This window comes from Taeniopygia guttata, chromosome 1 (assembly GCF_048771995.1).
Source record: "Taeniopygia guttata chromosome 1, bTaeGut7.mat, whole genome shotgun sequence".
NCBI classification, from domain to species: Eukaryota; Metazoa; Chordata; class Aves; order Passeriformes; family Estrildidae; genus Taeniopygia; species Taeniopygia guttata.
In genome coordinates, this window is record NC_133024.1 from 38342209 (window position 1) to 38364454 (window position 22246).

Here is a 22246-nt window from a genome sequence, read left to right on the forward strand (position 1 = left end):
CCTCGCTCTTCGCTTATTGGACAATTGCCGTGTCAATCAATGCTGAGAGGAAGACGGGGCGGGACTTACGCGCGGTCCTCCCTTCTCATTGGCAGGCTGGGATAGCAGTCAAGCGAGCCAGCGAGCCGCCGCGCGGGTGCCGAGCCTTAAAGTGACATGGGCCGGAGCGGGCTCCCTTATGGCCGACATGGCGGCAGCTAGGGGCGGCCGACAGCACACGCTGGGGCTCGGAGAGCGTCTCTCCGCGGTGAGGAGCAGGACGGGCAGGCGCCTTGTGAAATCCGGGGGGCAGCGGCCGGGCAGTGCGGGGCTGGCGGCTTGCGTGCCGGGAGCCGTACAGGCTGTGGGAACTGGCTTGTCTGTTAAATGATGCGTGTATATATATGTGTGTGTGTGTGTATTTACGCGTGTGTATAGGTGTTTATGTGTGCGTATGTATATATATATGTATGTATGTGTGTGTATACATGCATATATACACACGTGTATATGTTTGCATGTATATATGTATGTGTAAATCTGTGGTGCATTCGCGCATGTTTTCTAAAGCGACAGAAAAAAAGATGATATTCTGTTATTGAGTATCTTTCTGTCCCCACGCCAGCGTCTGGAGATGGTGTTTGCAGGTGAATGGAACAAAATGCTGCCTTTGGTTTGTTCCCAGACGTGTCCCGGGGCCGTGGCTTCGGGCTCAGCTGTTCGGGGCGGGCGGGCTCAGTGATGTTTGCAGCTTTCTGGAATAAGTAGCGTTTTTAGTTGCTTTTCCTTGTTTTGGCTGTTTTTGGCGTGAGAAGTTGTGTCTTGCACGCGTTTTGAAGGAGCAGACGCGGTGAAGAGCCTGCAGTGGGCTGCTCCGCTCCTGTGCGGGTTTGGGGTCTCACTGCTGGGTGTGAGCGCCCAGCGTGGGGTTCTCTTGGGTGTCTCCTGCCCTGCAGTGTGCTCCCATACTTACACCTGGACCAGCAAGAGGAATTTGAGGATTCTTTCCTGACCAAAATTGTTTCTAGCATGCCTGGAGAGCGATGTCAGAAGACTTGTTTCAGTCTTCAGTAGGTAAATGTAGGCTATTTAATAAATTTGGTTAGCCAAACAAAACTTTTGGGAAAAAAGTTACCTACTGTATACATCTGGTACTCCATGGTAGGTAGTTAGCAAAAATTACTCTCCATTTGATGTCATTGCTTAACTAAGTTAACTTTCTCATGTCTGCTTTTAACTAGAAATGTTACTGAAATGTAGAGTGCTCCTGACTCAGTCTCTATCAGGGAGGCACAGCCAGCACTTAAGTTGGCCTGCGGGTGATAGGAGCTGTCCTTCCTTCCCCCCTTTCCTAGTTTGAATGACTAGGTACTTGGATGTTTTATAATCACTACATTTAGTATCTCATTATTTTTGCGTTTTTTCTCATTCCCTACATAATTTTCCTGGGTTGGCTTTTTCTTTTTTTTTTTTTTTTTTTTTAAACCATGTGCAAAGGCTGCTGTGTGCTGCTTAAAGCATTGCCAGGTATCAATCTTTTTTTCTTTGTTTTTTTGGTTTTGAGCACCCAGATGAGAACTTGCAATAGCACCCATTCTAATTTAATCCTTGTTTAAAAACTTTCTGTATGAGTTTATGTCTTTGTTTTCCTCCCACTGTGTTTAGCCTTTGAGAGCTTTGGGAGGGCCCTATGCTGGTGATTTGTTAAGTTATCTCTGGTCTGTGTTTTCAATATTCCCTTCTTTCTGCTTGAGGAGGCAGCTGATATGCAGTGGTGAAAACCATGAATTTTGGAAGGCAGTGTTCTCAGACCTGTGGAGATAAGAAGTGCTCAGCTCACTGTTACATAATAGGATGCACTTGCCTCCTTGTGCGACTGCTAAGCTTCTTCATTTACTACTCTGAGGCTTTAGTGTGGCTTAAAGACTATGAGGAGTACCCTGAAAGAGAGGAGATGTAGTTAGCAAACACGATCTGGCTGAGATTCAGAACAAATATATAGAGTTTCCTGATTTTTTTTATTTTCCTGAGCATCAGAGCATCAGTGAGACATTCCAAGAGCAGGAACAAATTTGAATGGTTTTTAATTTAAATTAAATTAAAAACCAATTAAACTTGAGAGATGGGGGAAGAGCAGAGAATCACTGTGATGTTTGAGCTTTGTGATGGGAAATTCCTTGATGCTGTTTGGTAAACTTTCCCAAAGTATTCAGTCAAATGATTTAAGTTGCTATTTATGAAACTGAATATAAGCCACTCTTTTGCTTAAAAGTAGGTAAGAAAAATATATGTGGTAGCAAATTATTTAGATGGAAAAAAAGAGTGATTGTGTATTAATACAGTATATTCCAACACAAATTTTTTCAGTAGCTATCTGAAGCCGGTATCTATATTGACTATTACACTATTCAAATTACTATTACTGACTGTTCAAATTAGCGCCTATTGCCTGCATCCAGGTGGACTTTAGAAGACATGTAACCAGCCAAAAGACTCAATTTGCTTTGCTTTGTGTTACTTCGGTGCTCCAGGATTTTGAGTACACCAGCTTTTTCTTTTGGTTAGTCTGCTGTTGGCTAGAAAAATGTTACTTATGGCAGTAAAAACAAACAGAAGAATTCCTTTACTTTGGTGTTTTTATGCAGTTACATTTTATTTTTAGACAAGACTTTACCTGTGAAGACATAGAAGATGATAGTGAGATCTAGAAGGATTGTGATGCTGTCAGCCCTACTTTGGCTTCAAGCTGGTTCCCCTTTTTCTTTTGACTGCTTGATGGGGTACCTTTGGTTTGAGTCAGTGGCAGACAGGGTATTGATATTTGAATCGATGGTTACTGTTTGTGTTGCTGAAGCTTATGTTACTGCTGTTCCTGTATTGCCTGCTGCAGAATTGCTGTGTTTTGCTTGGTTCATTCTTACTCCATCATTTGGTCTTACTATTGTGTGCTCATCAATGCCATATCCTGTAACGCGGATGACATTTTTGATGTTAGCACCTAACAGGCTTTTGATCAGGTGGATTCATGTGTTCTGGTTAGACTTGTGAGGCTGCTGAGTGTGAAACAATGTGTCTATGAATAAAACACCTGTTCAAAATAATTTTATTAAAATATTCTTGATTAGGGATTAGTGTTAATTCACTTTCTGTCATAGAAAATGTGTGTGCAAATGCAGTTATTTTGAGAAAAGCTGTTATGTTGTGTAGGAAAACATTATAAAAGCAAACTGCAAAGCTGTTAATAAATAAAACTGCTTAGAAACACCAATTTATACACTCAGAATAGTTCGGATCCTGATTTTCTTGCTCACAATGAATCACTGTGTTTATAAGAGGAAATCAGCTGTGTATGGGCTTTAAATAACTTAAAACTTTTCTTAATATTTTCCCCCGTATTTGGCTCCTCATAATGCATTTTGAGCTGTTGTGTAATTTGCTATGAGATACTTAATACTTTCTGTATTTTAATTTAGGTCATTATATGCTCTCGATGATTGGTATGCAAAAGGGTAAAAACACCCTGCCAAGATCAGCAATTGCTCATTTTACTTACTGAGGAACAGGGAAGCAGTAGGAGCTTTACATCTGCCTGGAGCCCACCTCTCTTAGGGTGCTTTCAAATCTTATCACTGAACTGTTTAGTGATGGGTGCAGTTGGGAGAAGTTAAAAATAAGCATTTCATCTAATTTGTATATACGTATTTTAAAGCTTAGGCCAGGTAGACAGTTTTTGAGTCAAACCATAAACGCACAATTCTGCCATGTCTCCTCTGTTTAGAAGAGCATCTTCCCAGCTGGTGGCCCTTTCAGGTCATTGCAACATCCAAAGCACAGCAGGTGTTTGCAGAATTGGTGCAGACTGCTGGGAAATCCATGATTTCTACAGCCATATTTTTCAGAACAGTCTGAAGCTGATTGAAGAGTACATTACTGCTTAGAGGCAGGATGTGATCTGCTGGTTTTCCAGTGCTGATACCACTAATCAGGTGTAGCATAAAGTCACCTGCATGTGAAGTCTTGTGAAGTTCCATTTACTAATGGAAAGTTAAGGAAAATGAATGAATAAGAAAGTGAGTGGAGTTGGAGGGATTTGGGCTCTCACCTCCCCTTCCCAGCTGCAGTGTCCTGTGCCCCATGTGCAGTCAGTGAGCTCTTGTGTTACATCAGGGGGTGCAGGACCACGGTCCCGGGTGTGCCTTATCAGGTTTGGCCACCTTAGTGCACTATCTTGTCAGTAGATGTAAGCAGACATTAAGAAGGTGTTTGTTTTCCAGCAGATTGTGGGTTGCCTTCTCCCAGTAAGTAGTAGACAGTACAAGTAAATGGAAAAAAAAAAGTATAAATTAGAAACTAGTAAGGAAAAGACATTCTTCTGGTTGATACTGTTTTTAGTGGAGGGGGAGTTGGATTTAAAATGACACATCCTAAGGCTAGGATGTACAGCCTTTTACATACGAGTCTCCTGTAGCAGTATTTCTACACATCATCTGATAAAATCTTACTTTTCTTTATTTTTGTTGTGGTGACAAAGAAACAAATGTGCTGAATAACAGCTTTATTTTGTTTTCAGAATGACCTGCAAAACACTCAGAGCTCTACATCAGCCACAGATGGACTCTCTTCAGCTTCATTTATAGACTATCCAAAGCACAAGCCATTTATTAATTCAGATTTGCAGCGTTCCCCATGGAAACCAGTAATTCCATATCCCGAAAGCCACAGCAGAGGTAATAGTTCAGCAAAGTTGTTTTCTTACATGTTTCCAAATCGTAGTAAAATACTGCGTCTTCCACACCTATGAAGGTTACAGTCTTTTTATCCTTTTATCAATTCCCAGTGATGTCCAGGTCACCTGTTTTGTAGGTCCTTGGCACTTTTCTTTCCAAAGAACACCTGATGATAAACTTTATCTTACACATGGGGACATACTCTCCTCTTCGGTAGTAGAGAATTGTTAAATTGTCTGTCAGTACAAATTCATTAACTACTCAGGTCTTTTGTCCCTTCTTCAGTCTTCCTCTCCTTTAGCTTTTCCTCTGCTGAGTTCCTAGCTGGGTTAGAAATAAGGAGATTTTAGTCCCCACAATGGTTTGCAGCAAAGGAAGAGGTTTGGTCCTGTTTAAATGGGAAGGCTTGTCATGGACAAAGGATGTGTTGTGAGTATTTATCATATCAGTGAAGACTTAAAGGTTACAGAGGAGGCTTCAGCAAAGTGCTGAACTGGTACTCACAACACCAAAAATGGAGGCAATTTTACTCCCATTTATTCTTGTTTCTAGGCTATTCCTTCTCCCTCCCTTCACATGCTGGACATGAACAAAAAAACTGTTCCTGGTTAGTTTTTGCTTGTTTTAGTGAATTAGTTTGTCATATAGTGACTCCTACACCAGAGCTGCCTTGGGGTACGTACAAGGTGCATCATGAGGTGTTGGGAGACCAGAGCAGGACCAATCCTTTGAAGAGCTGTTTGGCTCAGGGTCATTCTAGAAATGCTCCCTTTAAGACTTGAGTGTTATGGAGGCTTAAAGGTATGAATTGCTTGATATTTTTTCCTTATGGAGAAAAGTGAGAAATGTTTAGGATAAATCCTAATATTACCCAAGCTAAGTAAAAAATCAGGGTGATAGCCTCAAACCCCTGTTCCAGTAACACAATTCATGTCTGAGTTACTAGGGACTTGTATGTTAATGACCTTAAAGATGAAATCTCAGTTCTTGCAGCACTATTTAAAATGTAGTATATACTCTCAAGGCCATCAGTTTTCAGAGTGCTGTTGACACAAAACTAAAAAAATCTTTACAGATGAAAAATTGGATGTGCAGGAAAGAGCTTCCTTATGAATTACTGATGCAGGTGTATTTTTGTAGAGTGTGCTGCATGTTGCATTAGCAATAAAGTTTTGACTTCCAAGTTTTCACTTGGCAATTTTTTTTCTAACAGTGACTCTGCCAACTCTGAAATAAGGATGGGTGGTGGAAGACAGTCAGATAAATTATATCCTGTTTTAGAAAGTATCCATTTTTTTATTTTCAAAAAATGTTTAAGTGAAGTGCAAGTGAGTGTGAGAATGTACTTAAAAATTAATCCAACTCATGGATGATTCAGTATGTTTCTCTTTTTGCATAGCTTTTAAAAATGCAGAGATATTCTGGAGTGTATAGCTGCGTAAATTTAAGGATGTGGGAATTCATTTCAAATGGCAAAATATGATTGTTCTTGAGGGTCCTCATTGCTCCTTCTATTCCCTATATTAAATAAATCTTATTGAAAAATCCTGAAATTGAGTATAGTAAACTCTGTTTATTGCGGGTTTAATGTCTTTGTATTATATGTGTGTGTCAACATGCACAGTTGGCTTTAATACTCTAACAGGAATGACTGAATAGTACTTGGCCCGTTGGGTTTTTCCTTTACCTAGTCACTGCTTGAGTTGCTTAATTGCTGTGTTTTTTAGTCATTATTGTGTATATACAGAGGTTTCAATGTAGCTTTTAACAATAATAGTAACAAACCTGTTCATTGTTTCAGCTATGCCCATTTCAAGTGAATCCTAGGAACAGTAAATAGAGAAGAGGGTGCAACTGGTGGTTCTGATATTGCAAATAGGGCCAAATTATCAATAACTTCCCCTTAACTGTGACTGCTGTTGCTACTTCTTATGTACTGAACAGGTTTGCATTGATGTGATACTCTCATTTGTTGTTATTCACTTCAAGATTTGGTAATGCTTTTTGAATTTTTCTTGTGTTATCTGATGGCCAAACCAATATGCAGTCCCAAGTCTTCCAGTGCTCAAGCATGCTTTATTACAGGTACATGCTTTCTCTGGAGTGGATTTAAGCACAAAGGAGTGGGCTAATGTGACCTTGCAGATTAGTCTGCTATTTGAGCTGTGTGTACAGATGTTATGTTTAACTTCAGCAGCACTCCACAGGGGAAAGGGCTTATAGTTATGATTCCCTTCACAGAATTAAACAGCCCAGCTATGAGACAGGTAATACATCAGATTACCAGCAGATGGTCTAATTGCAAGGTGAGGTGTGTTCTGTTACAACTGCTTTTCCTTTTTTGGTGAAGAGTATAGAAAGGTTTTGTTTAGTAACTGCTAAAGCTGGGAGTGCAGCAGAAAAGCAAAATGGTTCAGCACTAAGGAGGTGTATGTTTTTAGATGGAAGAGGGGAACACAAAACACAGAAGATTTAAAAAAGTAGTCCACTTATTTATAAGCACTTTTATAGCCCTTCTCATTGTTAACCTTTACTATGCTGTGTGGCCATTCATGGGAATACTGTTTGTGTATTTGTTGTGGTAGGAATAATATTAACATGGAAAATTGCCACTGTTTTTACTATCTAGTTGTGACTTTTCATTTCCTTTTGATAAAGGGTCAAAGGATACACTGTTCTCAATTGACACAATATTCATATGCTTTGTTCTGGGAAATAGTTGTATCTTTCCCAAATGTGTCAGGTGAAGGGTGTGCACTAAGGGCATCTATTTGTTTGAGACTAGTTTTAGAATCAGTTATGATTTAAAGGGAAACAGGTCTTAATTCCTGGAAGGACTCTTGGATGCTGGTAAGGAACACTCTGACCTTTTTACATTACATGCTTTTGTAATAACATTTCAAGTTTAATGTTGTCTTGAAGTGATGATTTAATGGTGTCTAACAAAAGGTACTTGTTCAATTGCAGCAATATTTTCTGCTCTGAAGAATCTCCAAGAAAAAATTCGTCAACTGGAGTTGGAACGGTTTGAGGCAGAGGAGAATGTAAAACACCTCAGCAGAGAAACAGCAAACTTTAAAAAAATACTGAGTGAACAAATGCAAGACAAAGAACGGGACAAGACTGAAGTGTCAAAGAAAAATCAAGGTTGTTTGCAAACTGTATATAGATACTATAGAACATTGTGGATGAAACTTGATTCCTATAAAGGCATTAACCAATTTTAATTTACTTTGTTCAGCATCTTTTAATTTGCAGTGACATTAGGAGTTACAAAGAAAGAATTTTAAGGTATTCTTCATTTTAGGGGTTTTTATACAAAAGTTCATTAGGCATAATATGCAAGTTCTTAAATTGTCCTTTTCTTGTTTGTTTTGAAACTGTCCTGAAAACAACAACAAAAAAATCCCAGGAACAAGCAGTGCATGATTTCTACTTTCTGCCTTCTCTTATCTTCAGAACTGACTTCGCAGCTGGCAGCTGCTGAGTCTCGATGCAGACTTCTAGAGAAACAGCTGGACTACATGAGAAAAATGATCCAGCATGCAGAAAATGAGAAGTCGCATCTCTTGGAGAAACAGGTGTGTTCCCAAAACTATCTCAGGGTTAAATCATAAAAGTCATTAATTATGTCATGATTTTTCCTAGTTACTGTAATTTTTATACCTTTAAGTGTGGGTGTCTGCTTCAGCTGGCCTTCATATTCTTGGGAATGGATAACTTCCCTACTTAAATGTACCAGTCTTCTCATGACCCTGGTATTTTCTTTGTACACCTGTTTCTAAGGCAATAGTAGGCTCTGGTATTAATGTGAATTGTTTTTCTGCATGATTGGCTTACTGCAGTAGCTTGTCCTTATCCTCCAGTGTTATACCTGTGTGCCACTGGGAAACACCCTCCCTTTTGTGTTTGCAGTCTTCAGGCCTTTGGAGAGTTTCTTTATTAGTACTGCTCTTGCTGAATTGGAGCTGAAATACTGATTCTGTAGAAATAACAGTAAAATTTATATTTCCTGTCATCACCCAAACATTCTCAGCCATCAGTGATTGGGATTTTGCCTAAATCTAAAATGAACTTTAATTTTGTTTTATAGGCATATAAAACATATAGGCTCTAGAGTTGCCTACAGCTATCTGTTCATTGGTCTCTGTGGTTATTCTATTTCAGTCTGTTAAATAGAAGGAAACAAATAATCAAGAAAGCTATTTCTAATTTTTGCTTTTTTTTTTAATGTTTTGAGTTGGGAGGAAGGAGAGACTCCAGAATCCTCTCTCAGATGTCTGTTTCCCCACCACTGGTGGACCAGTGGTGCAGTTTGTTCCCTGATTGTGGCACCATCTAAAATTGCATAGAGGAAGTGGTAGTTCCTTTGGACTGTTTATGGACCTCCTTTGTGCTCCAGACACAAAGATGTTACAAAGATGTTTACTATAGGTGGTCTTGTTTTCTTGTGCTTATAATTGTTTTTCTTTTCACTTCTCCCTTCAAGAACTTCTTGGAGAGAAATCGGCTTATTGACCAATCACATGTTCAGTCTAAATTGGAAAAGCTGGATATACTGGAAAAAGAGTACAGCAGACTAACTACAATGCAGTCCACAGCAGAGGTCTGTCATTTGTCTTGGATACTGTATCAGATTTATCTTGTTTATTGTAATCTGGACTTCATAGATTATGGCAGTAGCAGACCTGAGCAAAACTCAGTGCTTTAGAGCAAGACAGCAACTAAACTTTGTTTTAAACTGAGGTGTTATGGAAACTTGATGTTATTGCTGCAAGTGTACATGTGTAGTGTAGGCTTTGGGGTGCTGCACTGCATTGCAAGAGTTGGAGTTTTGTTATGCCTTAATAGTCTGTTTCTGTTCCTCTTTTGTGCTTAGTTGATGCCTAGGCATTGTAAGATTGCAGCCATTCCTAAGATCTTGACTTGCCTTCCATGCTACTGAATGCTAGCAATTATTTTCTGTTATTATTGCGATTCACCCTGACTTGTATGAATTTGATGGGGTTTTTTTCCTCCTAGCCCTCCTGTTTAAGAAGCACAATTATTAGTAGTTTTGTGTACAGACTTCTGTGGCCACATGTTGCAAGGCCTCTAGCACTGCGTGACTCCCTGTGGGTTTGAGTCAGTCTGCCTTTTCAGGACTCTATTTGAATCAATAGCTTCTCCAAACTCAACATGATTGCGTTTGGTTATATTGTGTTGTGGTGGGTTTACCCTTGAATTTTTATAATTTTCATAATTTTATGGTGAGAAATAAAACTCAATCTCACCATGAGCTGCAGGGGAATCTCTGCTCTGGCACCTAGAGTACCTTCTCCACTTCTCTTGTTAACCTTAGGGTCTGCAAGGCTTCTGCTTTCAAATATTCTCACTCCTCACTTCTGGCTGCAGTTCCCCTGCAGGATTTTTTCCCCTCCTGAAGTCTAATCCCAGAGGTGCTGCCACCATTGTTGTTGCTCTCAGCCTTGGCCAGCGGCGGGCCTGTCTTGGAGCCAGCTGCCATTGGCTCTGTTGGCATTGGGAAGTTTCTGGCAGCTCCTCAGAGAAGCCACCCCTACAGCCCCATGGCTACCAGTGCCTTACCACACAAACCCCATACATCTCTGTGTAACCCCTGTGGTGTTGGCCTCTGATGCCCCACCTACATACCTCTCTCTGCTGCTATAAGGGAGGCCACAAATCTCCCAAGCCTGGAAACTAGAGAGAACTTAACTAGGGAGAGGCTTTCTTCTGCAAATTTCTTCCCTGTTCCTGCAAAAGGACCAGATAGCACATGATTGGATTGTAGTATTATGGATGGCAGTTCTGGATTCTATCAAAATCATAGGCTTGCTACCCTGCACACCAGCCCTTACCTCAGGTGGTGAAGTGTTTCTCCAGAAGTACATAAGGAGATGTTTGGTGGCAAATCTTTAGCTGCTTGGCTTGTAGGACATTTAGATACCACAACTTTTCTTGGAAGTCCCTTGGAAGCTGCCAAAGCAGCTGCAACAAGCTTTTTAAGATCTTGACACCCTGGTGTGGTGAGCTGCAGTTGCAGAGTACAAGGGATTGCGTTGTTTACTTGGGCCAAACACTGGCAAAGAGAAATAAGAGTCTCCTGGGTCTTGTACTCTGAAAGTAGCAGTGATTTCCTCCAGGGTTAGAGTTGAAATAACCTGCTCAGCAACTGGCATTCCCTCTGAAAGGCTTTTACTAAGTTTTTGACTGGTAGTAGCTGAAGTTTGTTGAGACTGGGTTGTCTTTTTGTGCTTGGCTAGTGAAAATAACTTCAGCCTTATGGTTCTTTTGGTGTTCTTTTCTGGATCAAACTAGAGGTCTTTAATTCTTTATCTTTAGAAATTAGTAGTTGTAGCAATTGTGTTTTAGAGGAATTGCGTGTTAAATTCACTCAATTTTGAAGCAAATCTAGGACCTGAAATAATTCTAGCTGTGCACTCCTGCAGTGCACTCTCTGGACAGTTGACTGAGAAGATCTGAACATGTCTGTGTCTGAAGATGGAGTAAGAAATGTGGCTGTTCCCTAAAAGTGCACTTTGGGCTGTGGTCTTGTTTGTAGCCAGACGGCCAGAATTTTAATGTGTGTGTGGATTACATTTTCAACAACATAGTAATTGATCTTAATGCTAACAGTGAGACTTAAAACAACACTCCCCCCAGTTCTGTGGATTGGGCAAAACACCAGAATAGATTGTCTGCAGAGGTGGTAGATACCCTGTTCCTGAAACATTCGAGATGTGTTTAGAGAAGGCTCTGAGCAACCACGTGGTTTACTGGAAAGTGTCCCTTGGACTTAAGTAACCTTTAAGGTCCTTTCCAACCTAAACCATTCTGGGATTTTGGGATTCTATGAGTAGGTGGTTGCATGAAATTCATTTTCTGTTACAAAACACGTCAGAAAGAGATGCTGAAATACTGTATTTCTATTTTGTCAATAAAGCTTTTGCAGTGGCTCCTGATGATTGCGTGGATGTTCAGGCAGCCCAGTGCTGACCTGCAGTCTGCTTCCTGCTGCTTGCAGTGCGGTCTTACACTGATGGGCAGCACTGCAGGGCAGGGTCTGCCTGCTTGGCTCTGGGGCCTCTCTTAGTGACAATCCAGTAATCTGCATAATACCTTCTTCTATAAGTAAGAAAAAAAGTTATTTAGGGAATCTAAGTTTCATATATAATTTCTAAGGGGGTGTCACAGATGATGCAGTAAGATATATTCTTGCTGTGTAGTTTGAACTGTACCCTGCAGCTGAACAGGTAGCTGAGGGAATACTCATTCATTTCAGAATAAAAGCCTTGGCCCAGCTTCATGTCAATCTTTCATGTCAGTTCTAAACAGAATATTTTCCTCAGAATTGTCATACTAAAAATTCTGTCAGACTTAAGATGTTAATATAAGGTCTTCGAGACTGACCACATAGATAAAAAGAGTTATGCCAATAATTGTAAAGGGCAGAAGATGATTAAGTTACCTGGAATACATTTGTTTTGAATGAAAAAAAAATCATCAGAATTATTCTTTCATTCAAAAGAAAAAGTTGGTTCCTTTATATAGTGCCTTTGTCCTCAATATTTATCCAGGCTTTTGCCTTTTAGCCCCTTTGTACAACAGCTTGTTACATTGTTCTTGCAGTTAATGCTTAAGTAAAGTAGAACTGAAATATTTAGTACCTCAGTGTAGTGAATTTATAAACAAAAAAGTGTATAAATACAGCTGTCACTGTCTATAACATGATTTTCTGCCTTAAGTTTGATTAGTGGCTCTGTGAATTATCAGTCTTTGGGGGAAGAGAAGTTGATTTGGGGACTGGAGCTCTGGGTTGTTTTTTCAGTGCTGTATAAAGCCAGAAAGTTATTTGATAACTTTCACATTGGGAATTTCAGTGTATCTTGTTTAAACAATGTTTTCATTTTGTTGGAGGTTTACAAAGAAATGTGTGCTTTCCCCATTAACCTTTTCCTTTGAAAAAGATTTTCAAAAGAGGCCTTACAAGCTTTTGTGATAAAAAGATGAAATTACTTCAGTTTTATTTAAAGGTATCTCAGGGGCATCATACAACCTTTCCTCCCTCTTCTTTATGAGGAAGGTGGCTAGATGTTAAAAAAATTCTTTTCTTGTAAGAGTCTAAGTTACAGATTTTAGCTAAAATACCATTAGTGGTCTAAATAAAGCGAGTCTTCTCTTGCCTTATAATGACATGTCTTTGTTAGCTCTTTTGTAGTACAGAATCTTGGAGGATCATGTACACAAAGCAGCCTACTGTCTAGGGTGTTTTTAAAACTGAAGAGAAAGAGCCTTGTGTATTGCTTTGTGTGTATTTGTCTGTGACCTAACTTCAGATACCAATTGTGAAAGTAAGAATAGAAAAATCAATTTAAATGTTAAGCATAAGCTTTTGACTGCTGTATTTATGCCTATACAGGCAAAACATCAGCAGTCATTCTAATGCTCAAGTCTTCATTTATCCTTAAGTCGTAAGATTAACTCAGTTTTGTGCAATCCCTTAATATTGTAGGCTTCAGAAAGAAAAAAAATTGTTTCATTAGTAACGCTATTATTTTGATTCAACTTTGACTAGAGAAAAATGAAAGAGCTGGAACAGAAGCTTCATGAGGAAGAACACGCAAGGAAGCTTGTTCAGGAAAAAGCAGCTGAGGTAACCAACAGGAAATTTATTTTGTACTGGTATGCACTGTAATTAGCTCTTCCTTTTTATCAGCTTTTCAGCTAAGCTTACTGAAAGTACCCCCCATATGCCTCACAGAATAGTGAAATCCTGGTTTTAGTCTTTTTTTTTCTGTTTTCCCTCTTGCCTGAGGTACCAAGTGTTCTGAAGTTCTCTGAGCTTTTTGGAAACCTTCTATCACTACATGTGCACTGAAGCTTTGCTTTCTTTACTAAAAGTTGGAAAAGAGGAGTAGAAATTCAGACTAATCCATAATTATGGATGTATGAATGAGTATACATGGGAACCTTTCAACATATCAAAGTCAACAAATGGGCCCCCTTCTTCATAATTGTAATTAAAATATTGTAGAAGGAAGCAAAAAAAAGAGGCAACATACTCTTGATTTTGAGCCCTTAAGGATGCTGGCTGGTCTTCTAACCTGAAAGTGTGGTGTTTATTAAGCATTCATTGTATGCTGGAGACTTGCGGACATAATGTGTTAGGCTCTAACATTAACCTTTGCCATAAGTTTGGTGTGATGGGGAAAGTGGTACCTCAAATTAATAGTGAAAAATTGTGCTGTAAATGCTTCTTCAGGACATGATTTCTAAAGCCATGCCATATCGGCCTCTTGAATAGCGAAGCATGGTAGGATCCTCACTGTCGACAGGAAGTTCTAACCTTAACTCTTTCAGTAGATGATTTGGTGGTTAGTTTGTTATTGTGGTTTTTTGTTTGTTTGTTTGGAGTTTGTTTTTACTGTCAAATTTAATAGAACAGAAGGAGTAACTGCATGTCATGGGATCAATTGATCATGGTTGGGTGGCTTGAGCTCCCCAATAGCTTGCCAAGTGTAAAGCACAGCTGATCTTTTGGCACTTGCCTGCATGGGGCTAATGGACTAAGGCTAATTCTCTAATTTGCTAGGATTACTGATGAGTAGTGCTAACAGAGGAAGTATTTAATGTTTAAGTTGGCCTTTGACTGCAAAAATATCCTAAAAATTTGCAGCTCTTGCTTCTGGAGAGCCTATGTTTTAAAAATTCTTGCAGTTCTCTGCTTGTACTGTCTCTGATTATTTATTGATATAATATCAGTAATTGGCTTTATTCCCTCAATTTTAGCTTCAGACAGGCCTGGAAACCAACAGACTGCTGATTCAAGCAGCATCCCCACTGCTTTCTCCAAAAGCAAGACAACCCAGGAAAAAAGCTAAGCAGCCAGAAAAGGTAAGATGTGGGATAGAGAAGGGCAATTACTAACGAGTTAAATAAGGTTGCGTGCATGTGATCAGGGAGCAGGTTGCTTCTTTTACTACAAAGTAAAGGGAAAGGGTGTTTGCTGTAGTATAAATTTTTGCTAAATACTTGTCTTTTCTTTCTTTCCAGAAATGCTCTGTCAGACATTCTACTCTGCAGCCCCATTACAGGTTGTGTCTGGGTGATGTACCCTTTGTGGCTGGGAAGGTGAGCTGATTAATTCCAAAGCTTAGAGCTCAGTAGCTGCAGCTCCTTAAGGCACTTCGGGTTGGTGCACTTCTGACACCCAGTGGTCAGATCATTTAATTTTCTTTGACGCTTTTCATACAGATTGTCTTTGACATGCTTGTTGGATATTGACAGCTAGCTGAGCTGGTATTTCCAAAAATAGGCCTGCACTATGCTGCTTGACAAGATGTTCTTGTTACTGCATATTAATTCAAACAAAAATTACATTCTTGTCAGTAAAAGTGGCACTGTTTTTAAATACTCTCCAGTATTACCAAGTCGTTGATAATCCCATTTGAAAGAAATCTCTTTTCCTTTCAGTCTACCAGTCCCAGTCATTCGGTTTCTGCCAATGTGCAACATGTGCTGCACCTGATGAAACATCACTCGAAAGCTTTGTGTAACAGACATGTGGTGAACGATTGTCCAGCAAAACCCACCAGTGCTGGTCATCCTGCCAGCAAAAGCAGGCAGCCATACGTGCCAATGGACTCGTCCTCATCTCAGGAAGAGCTCTCAGAAGTGTTGCTGACTTTACAAGATGAGTTGGGACAGATGAGTTTGTGAGTGTGGCATATATTCTTCTGCAGATTATGAATGCAGATGTTTCATATTTTTTCCTTGTTGCCTTGAATGTGGGAAGCTTTGCCTGAGAAGGTTCTTAGTTAGGAAATCTCTAGAATGTAATCTTGCTGGCTGCAAAGGCCATCAGTGCTCCTTGCAGTTAGAGGCTCTGCTAAACAGGCTGAACACCAGACCTGTGCTTATGTGCAGCAGTATTAATCTCAAAAGAGGCAAAGGAGAAGTGTGGTCCCAGCCCCAAATGCAGTGGGCTGTTGTGTTGTGGACCTAGCCAGCACAGGACCCCGCTGCCACTCACACACGCCCCCCTCCCCCGTGTTGGGATGGGCAGTATTCACCCCTTATATTGTTCCATTTATATCCTACCCAAGCCCCACACTTTCCAATATGTCCCAGTTAACCACCATCAGCTTTCCAGTCTTTTGATGCAGGTACACACAGATACCATTTGGTAGTCTATGGACTATCCCTTTACTAGTCCATTGAGTTAATTTAGTCCATGACTTTGGATTCAGCTGTCATTACAGTCTTTCAGGGCAGCAAAAGGTGGTGGATAGCTGAATGGCTGAAGTGACTTGGGGGTGCTGGTGGGTGAGAGGCTGGACATGACCCAGCCATGGGCACTCACAGCCCAGAAAGCCACACGTGTCCTGGGCTGCATGCAGAGCAGCGTGGGCAGCAGGGCCAGGGAGGGATTCTGCCCCTCTGCTCTGGAGACACCCCACCTGCAAGGCTTGTCCAGCTCTGGAGCTGCCTACATAAGAAGGATGTGTGCCTGCTTGAGAGAGTCCAGAGGAGGCCAACAAAGACAGTCAAAGGGCACCTCTCCTTTGAAGACAGGCTGAGAGCTGAGGTTGCTCAGCCTGGGGAAGAAAAGGCTGCAGAGAGACCTCACTGGGGCCTTCCAGGGTTTGAAGGAGGCTAGAAGAGAGGGACTTTTTACAAGGGTGTATAGTGTTTGCATGAGGGGTAATGTCTTTAAACTAAAAGGGGGCAGACCTAGATTAGATATTAGGAAGAAATTCTTTACTGTGAGGATGGTGAGGCACTGGTACAGATTGTCCAGGGGAGGTGTGGATGCCCATTCTTGGAGACATTCAAGGTCAGGTTGGATGGGGCTCTGGGCAGCCTATTCTAGTTGAAAATGGCCCTGCCTATGGTAGGGAGTTTGGAACTCAATGATTTTTAAGGTCCCTTTCAACCCAAATCATTCTGTCACCTCTTGCTCTTTGACCTTCAGCAGCCCCACATCAGAAGGGTCCAGATGCTTCATTTCCTTTGTCTCCAAGGCAGCTATGTGGAGAGCCCAACAGTACCCTTTTGAGTCCTTAAAATGCCCCAGCCCAAGACAGTCTCTGCCAAGGGTGCACAGAGCCTCTGGGCCAGTCACAATGGGGTGTTTTTGCCAGTCATTTTGTCAGGCTGGTTTCAGCCTCCAAGACCATCAGCTGTTGGGATGCCCCTGTCACTCCAGATATACAGGTGGGTTCTGCCCCTGTACAGTTTGATGGCATTAGGGTGCACTGTGCATCAGGATCTGCTAAAGCCTTGTATTCCCATGGTGCTGATGTGCCCAGGCCATCTGATCCACACAGCCCAGCAAACCTGGTTGTCCTTCTGCACCTGGCTGGAGACGGGGCTCCTCTAATACTGGTCCTAGGATTCTCCGTTTCCTGTAAAAAATAATTAGAATTCCTTTCCATAGGATTAGGAATAGCATCAGCCCTGCCATTCTGTCTGGGAGCTGCCCACTGAAGACTTAATCAGCAGCTTCCTTGGAAGAATTCCTATTTGTGTGGCTTTTTTTCCCCTGCAATTCACATACTTGAGTCTCTAGGGTCAAGGTATGGGTTTTCCATCCCACTTGATGTTCTCTCTGTGGTCCCAGAACGCGGGATTCCCTGTGGTGTGTACCCTCTATATCCTCTCTTTAGTGTAGAAGGTAGCTTTCTGTGCTGTGGTTTGACCAGCAGCTGCTCACTCACTGCCCCCGGACGCAAATCCTCCCCTGATCTGAGCCCCCTTCAGCACCATGTTGGATCCTAGCACTGGGACCACGCTGGTTTTAAGTCCCACGGGCCATTGCGAGTGCCCAAAGGCTGTTGTGATTAGCCGGGAGCGGGAGGGGAAGGAAGGGGAAGGAAGGTGTGTGGGCCGAGCCGGGAAAGGGCGAGGTGTGATTACACCGCTTCCCCGGCAGATGGCGGCCGCAGCGCGCGGGACGCCCGTTCCCCCGGGAATGGCACGCATTCCCTGGCACCATAAACCAGCACTGCGACCGGCCACTGCTAACCACTGCAGCGATGCCTAGCAAAGATCTCTCTTCACGCACTCTGGTCAGACCTGTCATTAGCCCCTCATGGCCCACGTTGCATGCCAGAAAATGCTGTCTTGGTTTAACCCCAGCTGGTGGCTAAGCGCCGTGCAGCGGCTTCCCTGCCCCTCTGCTCTGGTGGGATGGAGAAGGAAATTGGGAAAGGGAAAAACCCATGGGCTGGAACAAGGACAGATTAGTAACTGAAATAAAGTAAAATGTAATGAAAAAGGGAGAGAGATAAAATCCAAGGTAAAAAATCATGTGATGCACAGTACAGTTGTTCATCACCTGCTGACCAATGCTTGTCCCCAGCAGCAGTTGTCCCTCATTGGCTAACTCTCCCTAGTTTGTAATACTGGGCATGATGTTCTATGGTATGGACTATCCCTTTGGCCAGTTTGAATCAGCTATCCCAGATACATGCCTGTCTCAGCTCCTTGTGCCCCTGCTCACTGGCATAGCAGGAGACACAGAAAAGCCTTGGCTTAGGGTACATACTGCTGAGCAACAATGAAAACATTGGTGTTATCAACATTACGTTCATACTGAATCCAAAATACAGCAATGTAATAGCTACTAAAAATGACAACTATCCTAGCCAAAAGCAGGATCTGGACAAATAATCCATTAAAGGACGGCTTTTCTGGGTGTTTTGCTTGTCCTGATTAACAGAACATAAATTGTTACTGTATTGCACAGCTGCAGTAGGTACAGATAGACATAATATTGAGTGCTGAGGTCAAGCTCTCAAAGGGTTATTTGGTCATTTTGAATATGCATTTTGTAGTTGTAAGCTACTTAAATTATTGAGACTCAGTGTTGCAGCAGCCTGCCACCACAATGTGCTACTGTAATAATGCTGCAAACCAGCAACACTGTTCTTACTGCTTTATGGCATGTTGAACATGTCTGGCTGCTGATGCAGTGGTTTTCTAGAAGGGTTGTTTCTGAACTGAGTACAAGATGTAGAAGCCAATGGAACCTGATGCAAGCCTTGTTCTGTGAATTGTGTGCTAGTGACCACCAGCAGCTGTCAAAGCTCATCCTGGAAGCCCCAAGTGATGCAGTGAGGGAAGATCTGGAGAGGGAACTTGAGACACTGGTGGAAAGGATGGAAGCAAAGGCAGACCAAATCAGCAAAGTTCGGAAGCATCGTTTGCAGGTGAGTTTCCTTTGCCTGTGATCATACTTCTGTAGATAAGCAGGGATTTTCTTATGTTATATCCTAATCTAGCAGCAAATGCATAAAGCAGAAATAACTAGAGTACCACTGTCTAATTCTATCTTTGATGTCCCAAAGTTAGTCTGCATACCTCCATCCATCCCAGTATTTTTGAAGAAACATCCTTTCTGTCACCCTTGTGCCCACTCCTGCACAGGGCTTTTGCATCTGCTCTCACATTGAATTTTAAGACTCCTCTTGTCTCTTGAACATTGTTGAACAGTTCCTTTACTTGGAGTAAATCACCTATTTATGTTTTTATTTGCTTTTTTTAAGACTCGCAATATCTGTTTTGCTTATTTTATAATTTTCAGAATGTTTTAGTGTAGCTTTTTCATTCAAAGCTATAAAACATACTGATTCCCAGTTTTCTCTTGTCTTCATTAATTTTGGTGAATTTCTTTCAAAGAGCTTAACCCCATGTGTTTAATCTGGTTCAGTTCATACAAAGCACGATTCACCTCACCTGATGTAACTTATACACAAAACACATGCTGAGACCTGACATCCAGAATGGACCTGTGAAATGCTTGCTGTTAGAAGCATTACTCACTTTTGATATCTTATGCTCTTCAGAGGAACTTCTGCAGAGAAGTAGATGTCCTGTAGTTCTCAGCAGTAATCATGCTGCATGTGCTATTGGCAAAAGTTTTTGGAGCTGGGGTTTAGGAAAATTGCAGCATGCTGTCAACTAGAAGGCAAGAGCACCACCACCTGCAGAGAGGGGAGCTATAGAAGCCACCCATGTTGTGGTTTGGGTGTATGAATGTGTCTGAACCTCAGACTGTCCAGTTCCCAATCAGTCTTTGCTGGGGACTACCGAGACTCACATGGCTGTGATGTTACAGAGCTGTGTGTGGATACCACCTTTTCACCCTAGCAGAGCTCTGGTTTTCTTTCAAAGCTACATCTCTGACAGTGACTAGCTATTAAAATTACTAGTATGTATGTAAAAAACCCTTGTTTTGTTTTCTTTTTTAATCACTGGATGGTAACAATGATAAATCAACTTTTTTCATCTGCATCTTTTTATGTTACATTCCTGATGGCAGTGTTCCCCCATAACGAACATCTCAGTTTTTAGAGAGAAGGTAGATCACTGTAAGCTAAACAGAGCTCTAAAGATACAAATATAACAAATGCTTTGTAAGGAAAATAAAGTATTTATTGTTCAGTGCAACTTGGAAACAACCATTTGCTTACCTGGGTGAGATAAGTGGTGGGATATTTCAGGTGATTGAAAGAATTGCTGAACATAAAACTAAAACAAGATCACTTCTTAATGTTTTGCTTTGGGTTTCTCTTTCAGCTAGAGAGACTTAAGAGAGAATGCAAGTCCAGAAGGACTTCTGCTAAACAAATAAAAGACAGCAGGTTCCCAGTCAGTGAGGTTAAAGTAACAACTACAATAACCACAAAAGGAAAGAATGCAGGTCCTATCAAAGTGAAGCCTGGAGAAAAGAGTCGGAAAAATCTTCAGTTGCTGAGAGACATGCAGACCATAAAGACTTCACTACAGGAAGATGATATCAGCTGGGACTTCTGACTCTTCTGCAGGAGATTTTCTTGAAGCATCCTAACCAAACTCACATTCTGGATCTAAAGCAGCTGCCTTTCTTGCTGTGTGGAAGAGACTACTGTACGCTAAGCACACTTTTGAAATACAGGCTTACAGGCTCTTGACTATCCATCCCTGCATTTGACTGAATATATTATGGTCTAGCTTAAATCACATTCCATTTTCAAGGTACAGGGCCAGTGAACCTTAACAGTAGGGTTCCCCCAGTTCCCTGTGTTATGGTTCCAGCAGTCCCTCTATTTCGTTCCAGCACACCGAGCACTGCACATTTACATGGGTTGGTGTGTGTGTGTGATGTGCCAATGCCATTTCCTGCTGTTGATCCAGGAGGCCTCTCAGGATGCATCTTGTGTGAAAACAGTGCTGCAGTCCTGGGTAGTGAGGGCATTTGTCAGTTCTGTTCTGTGTGCAGCTGCAATGACTCCGTCTCTGGGAGTGTCTGAGGGAGAACAGGTAAACCCCTTCAAAGGTGTTCTGTGGGGCTCTCTACAACAGGCATCCCTGCTTCTTGATCTGCTACATTGCATTAGTCAGCATCAGTGGGAGTGGATGTTTGAGTACTCAGAAAAAGAGCAAAGTAACTTATGAATTACATTGCTTAATGATCAAGTGAAATTTTTATACAGAAATCCTGCTTTAGGAAAATGCTGTAGGCTAGGGGGTAATACCTGTCTCTAGCCAACAGCTTTGGGTGATAAGGGAGTGAGAGAAACCACACAAGTGTTTTAAACTGCAAGTGCCTCAATCGTGCCATTTAGTCCTGGCATCTTGCTTTTAACTTAAGTATGTGCTTTGATGAGCTATCAACTTTGGCAGTAGTGCAATTAAGTTTGTGCTCTGACTTGCACAGCAGATTAAATGTTATTTATTATGTTAATAATGTACAGAATTTCCTGTTAATGGAATGTATAGAAGACCCAGATTACCTGTATATACAGTTGAAAAATAATAAAGCCAGCTTGCCTGTTGAATGAATTGTAGGAAAGCTGCACTGCCTCTATATTAGCTGGGTGTTTGCTGCAGCATGGTGCCACAGCAGTGGGCTTTTCATGGCAAGGTGACTTCTCCCTGGTCAGGGTGATGAATGAGACCTGCAGTAAGGTTAGAGACAGAGTAGTCCACCCTTGCCTGTAGCTGAACAGGCAGGAAACTGCAGGGTCAGCAAGGGAGAAAGGGGTTGAGTTTGTTGCCTGTAGGTGATCCACCCAGCTTGTCTCCTTGCACATAAGGTGTTAGCTGCTGTTAGATGCTGCTAACTAGGTATAATTGGAGTAAACATTTAAAGAGCAGTTCGTGCCAGGGTTCCTGAAAAAATCAGTAGCTGAAACTTACACTTGGTCATTTTGCTTGGAAAGGACCTCTGGAGATAGCCTTGTCCCTGGAAGTGTTCAAGGCCAGGTTTGATAGAGCTTTGAGCAACCTGGTCTAGTGGAAGATGTCTCTGCCACTCAGGGGAGTAGAACTGGATGATCTTTGATGGTCCCTTCCAACTCAAACCATTCTGTGATTCTGTTTTTATAATACTGAGCAGCTAAGCGCTGTATCTGTATTAATACTGGTCTGTATGGGATAAATGAAACTTGTCTAAAGATGAATCTTGGTTTTCTGTCATTCTAGACTTGAGTTTCAACATTAGCAACTTGAAATACCCTCTACAGAATAATGAGAGAGGTTCAGATTTCACACAC

At 41.5% G+C, this 22246-nt stretch overlaps 1 protein-coding gene across 1 annotated transcript; it reads left to right on the top strand.

Annotated features, from left to right (window-relative positions):
* Positions 1 to 68: 68 nt before the first annotated feature.
* On the top strand, positions 69 to 22153 carry CEP57 (centrosomal protein 57). The gene is made up of 11 exons (XM_072927318.1): positions 69 to 247; positions 4550 to 4706; positions 7674 to 7853; positions 8166 to 8287; positions 9196 to 9312; positions 13282 to 13359; positions 14496 to 14600; positions 14760 to 14837; positions 15180 to 15421; positions 18775 to 18919; positions 20289 to 22153. The coding sequence occupies exons 1-11, from the start codon at positions 179 to 181 to the stop codon at positions 20523 to 20525; spliced, it is 1530 nt and encodes a 509-aa protein (XP_072783419.1). The 5' UTR covers positions 69 to 178; the 3' UTR covers positions 20526 to 22153.
* Positions 22154 to 22246: the final 93 nt, after the last annotated feature.

What these genes read in the sequence shown, in the direction of transcription:
- CEP57 (XM_072927318.1), top strand. Translation starts at nt 179, where the DNA reads ATGGCCGACATGGCGGCAGCTAGGGGCGGCCGACAGCACACGCTGGGG. An exon ending in TCGGAGAGCGTCTCTCCGCG is followed by an intron (nt 248 to 4,549) that starts GTGAGGAGCAGG and finishes TTTTGTTTTCAG; the next exon opens with AATGACCTGCAAAACACTCA. An exon ending in CGCATCTCTTGGAGAAACAG is followed by an intron (nt 8,288 to 9,195) that starts GTGTGTTCCCAA and finishes TCTCCCTTCAAG; the next exon opens with AACTTCTTGGAGAGAAATCG.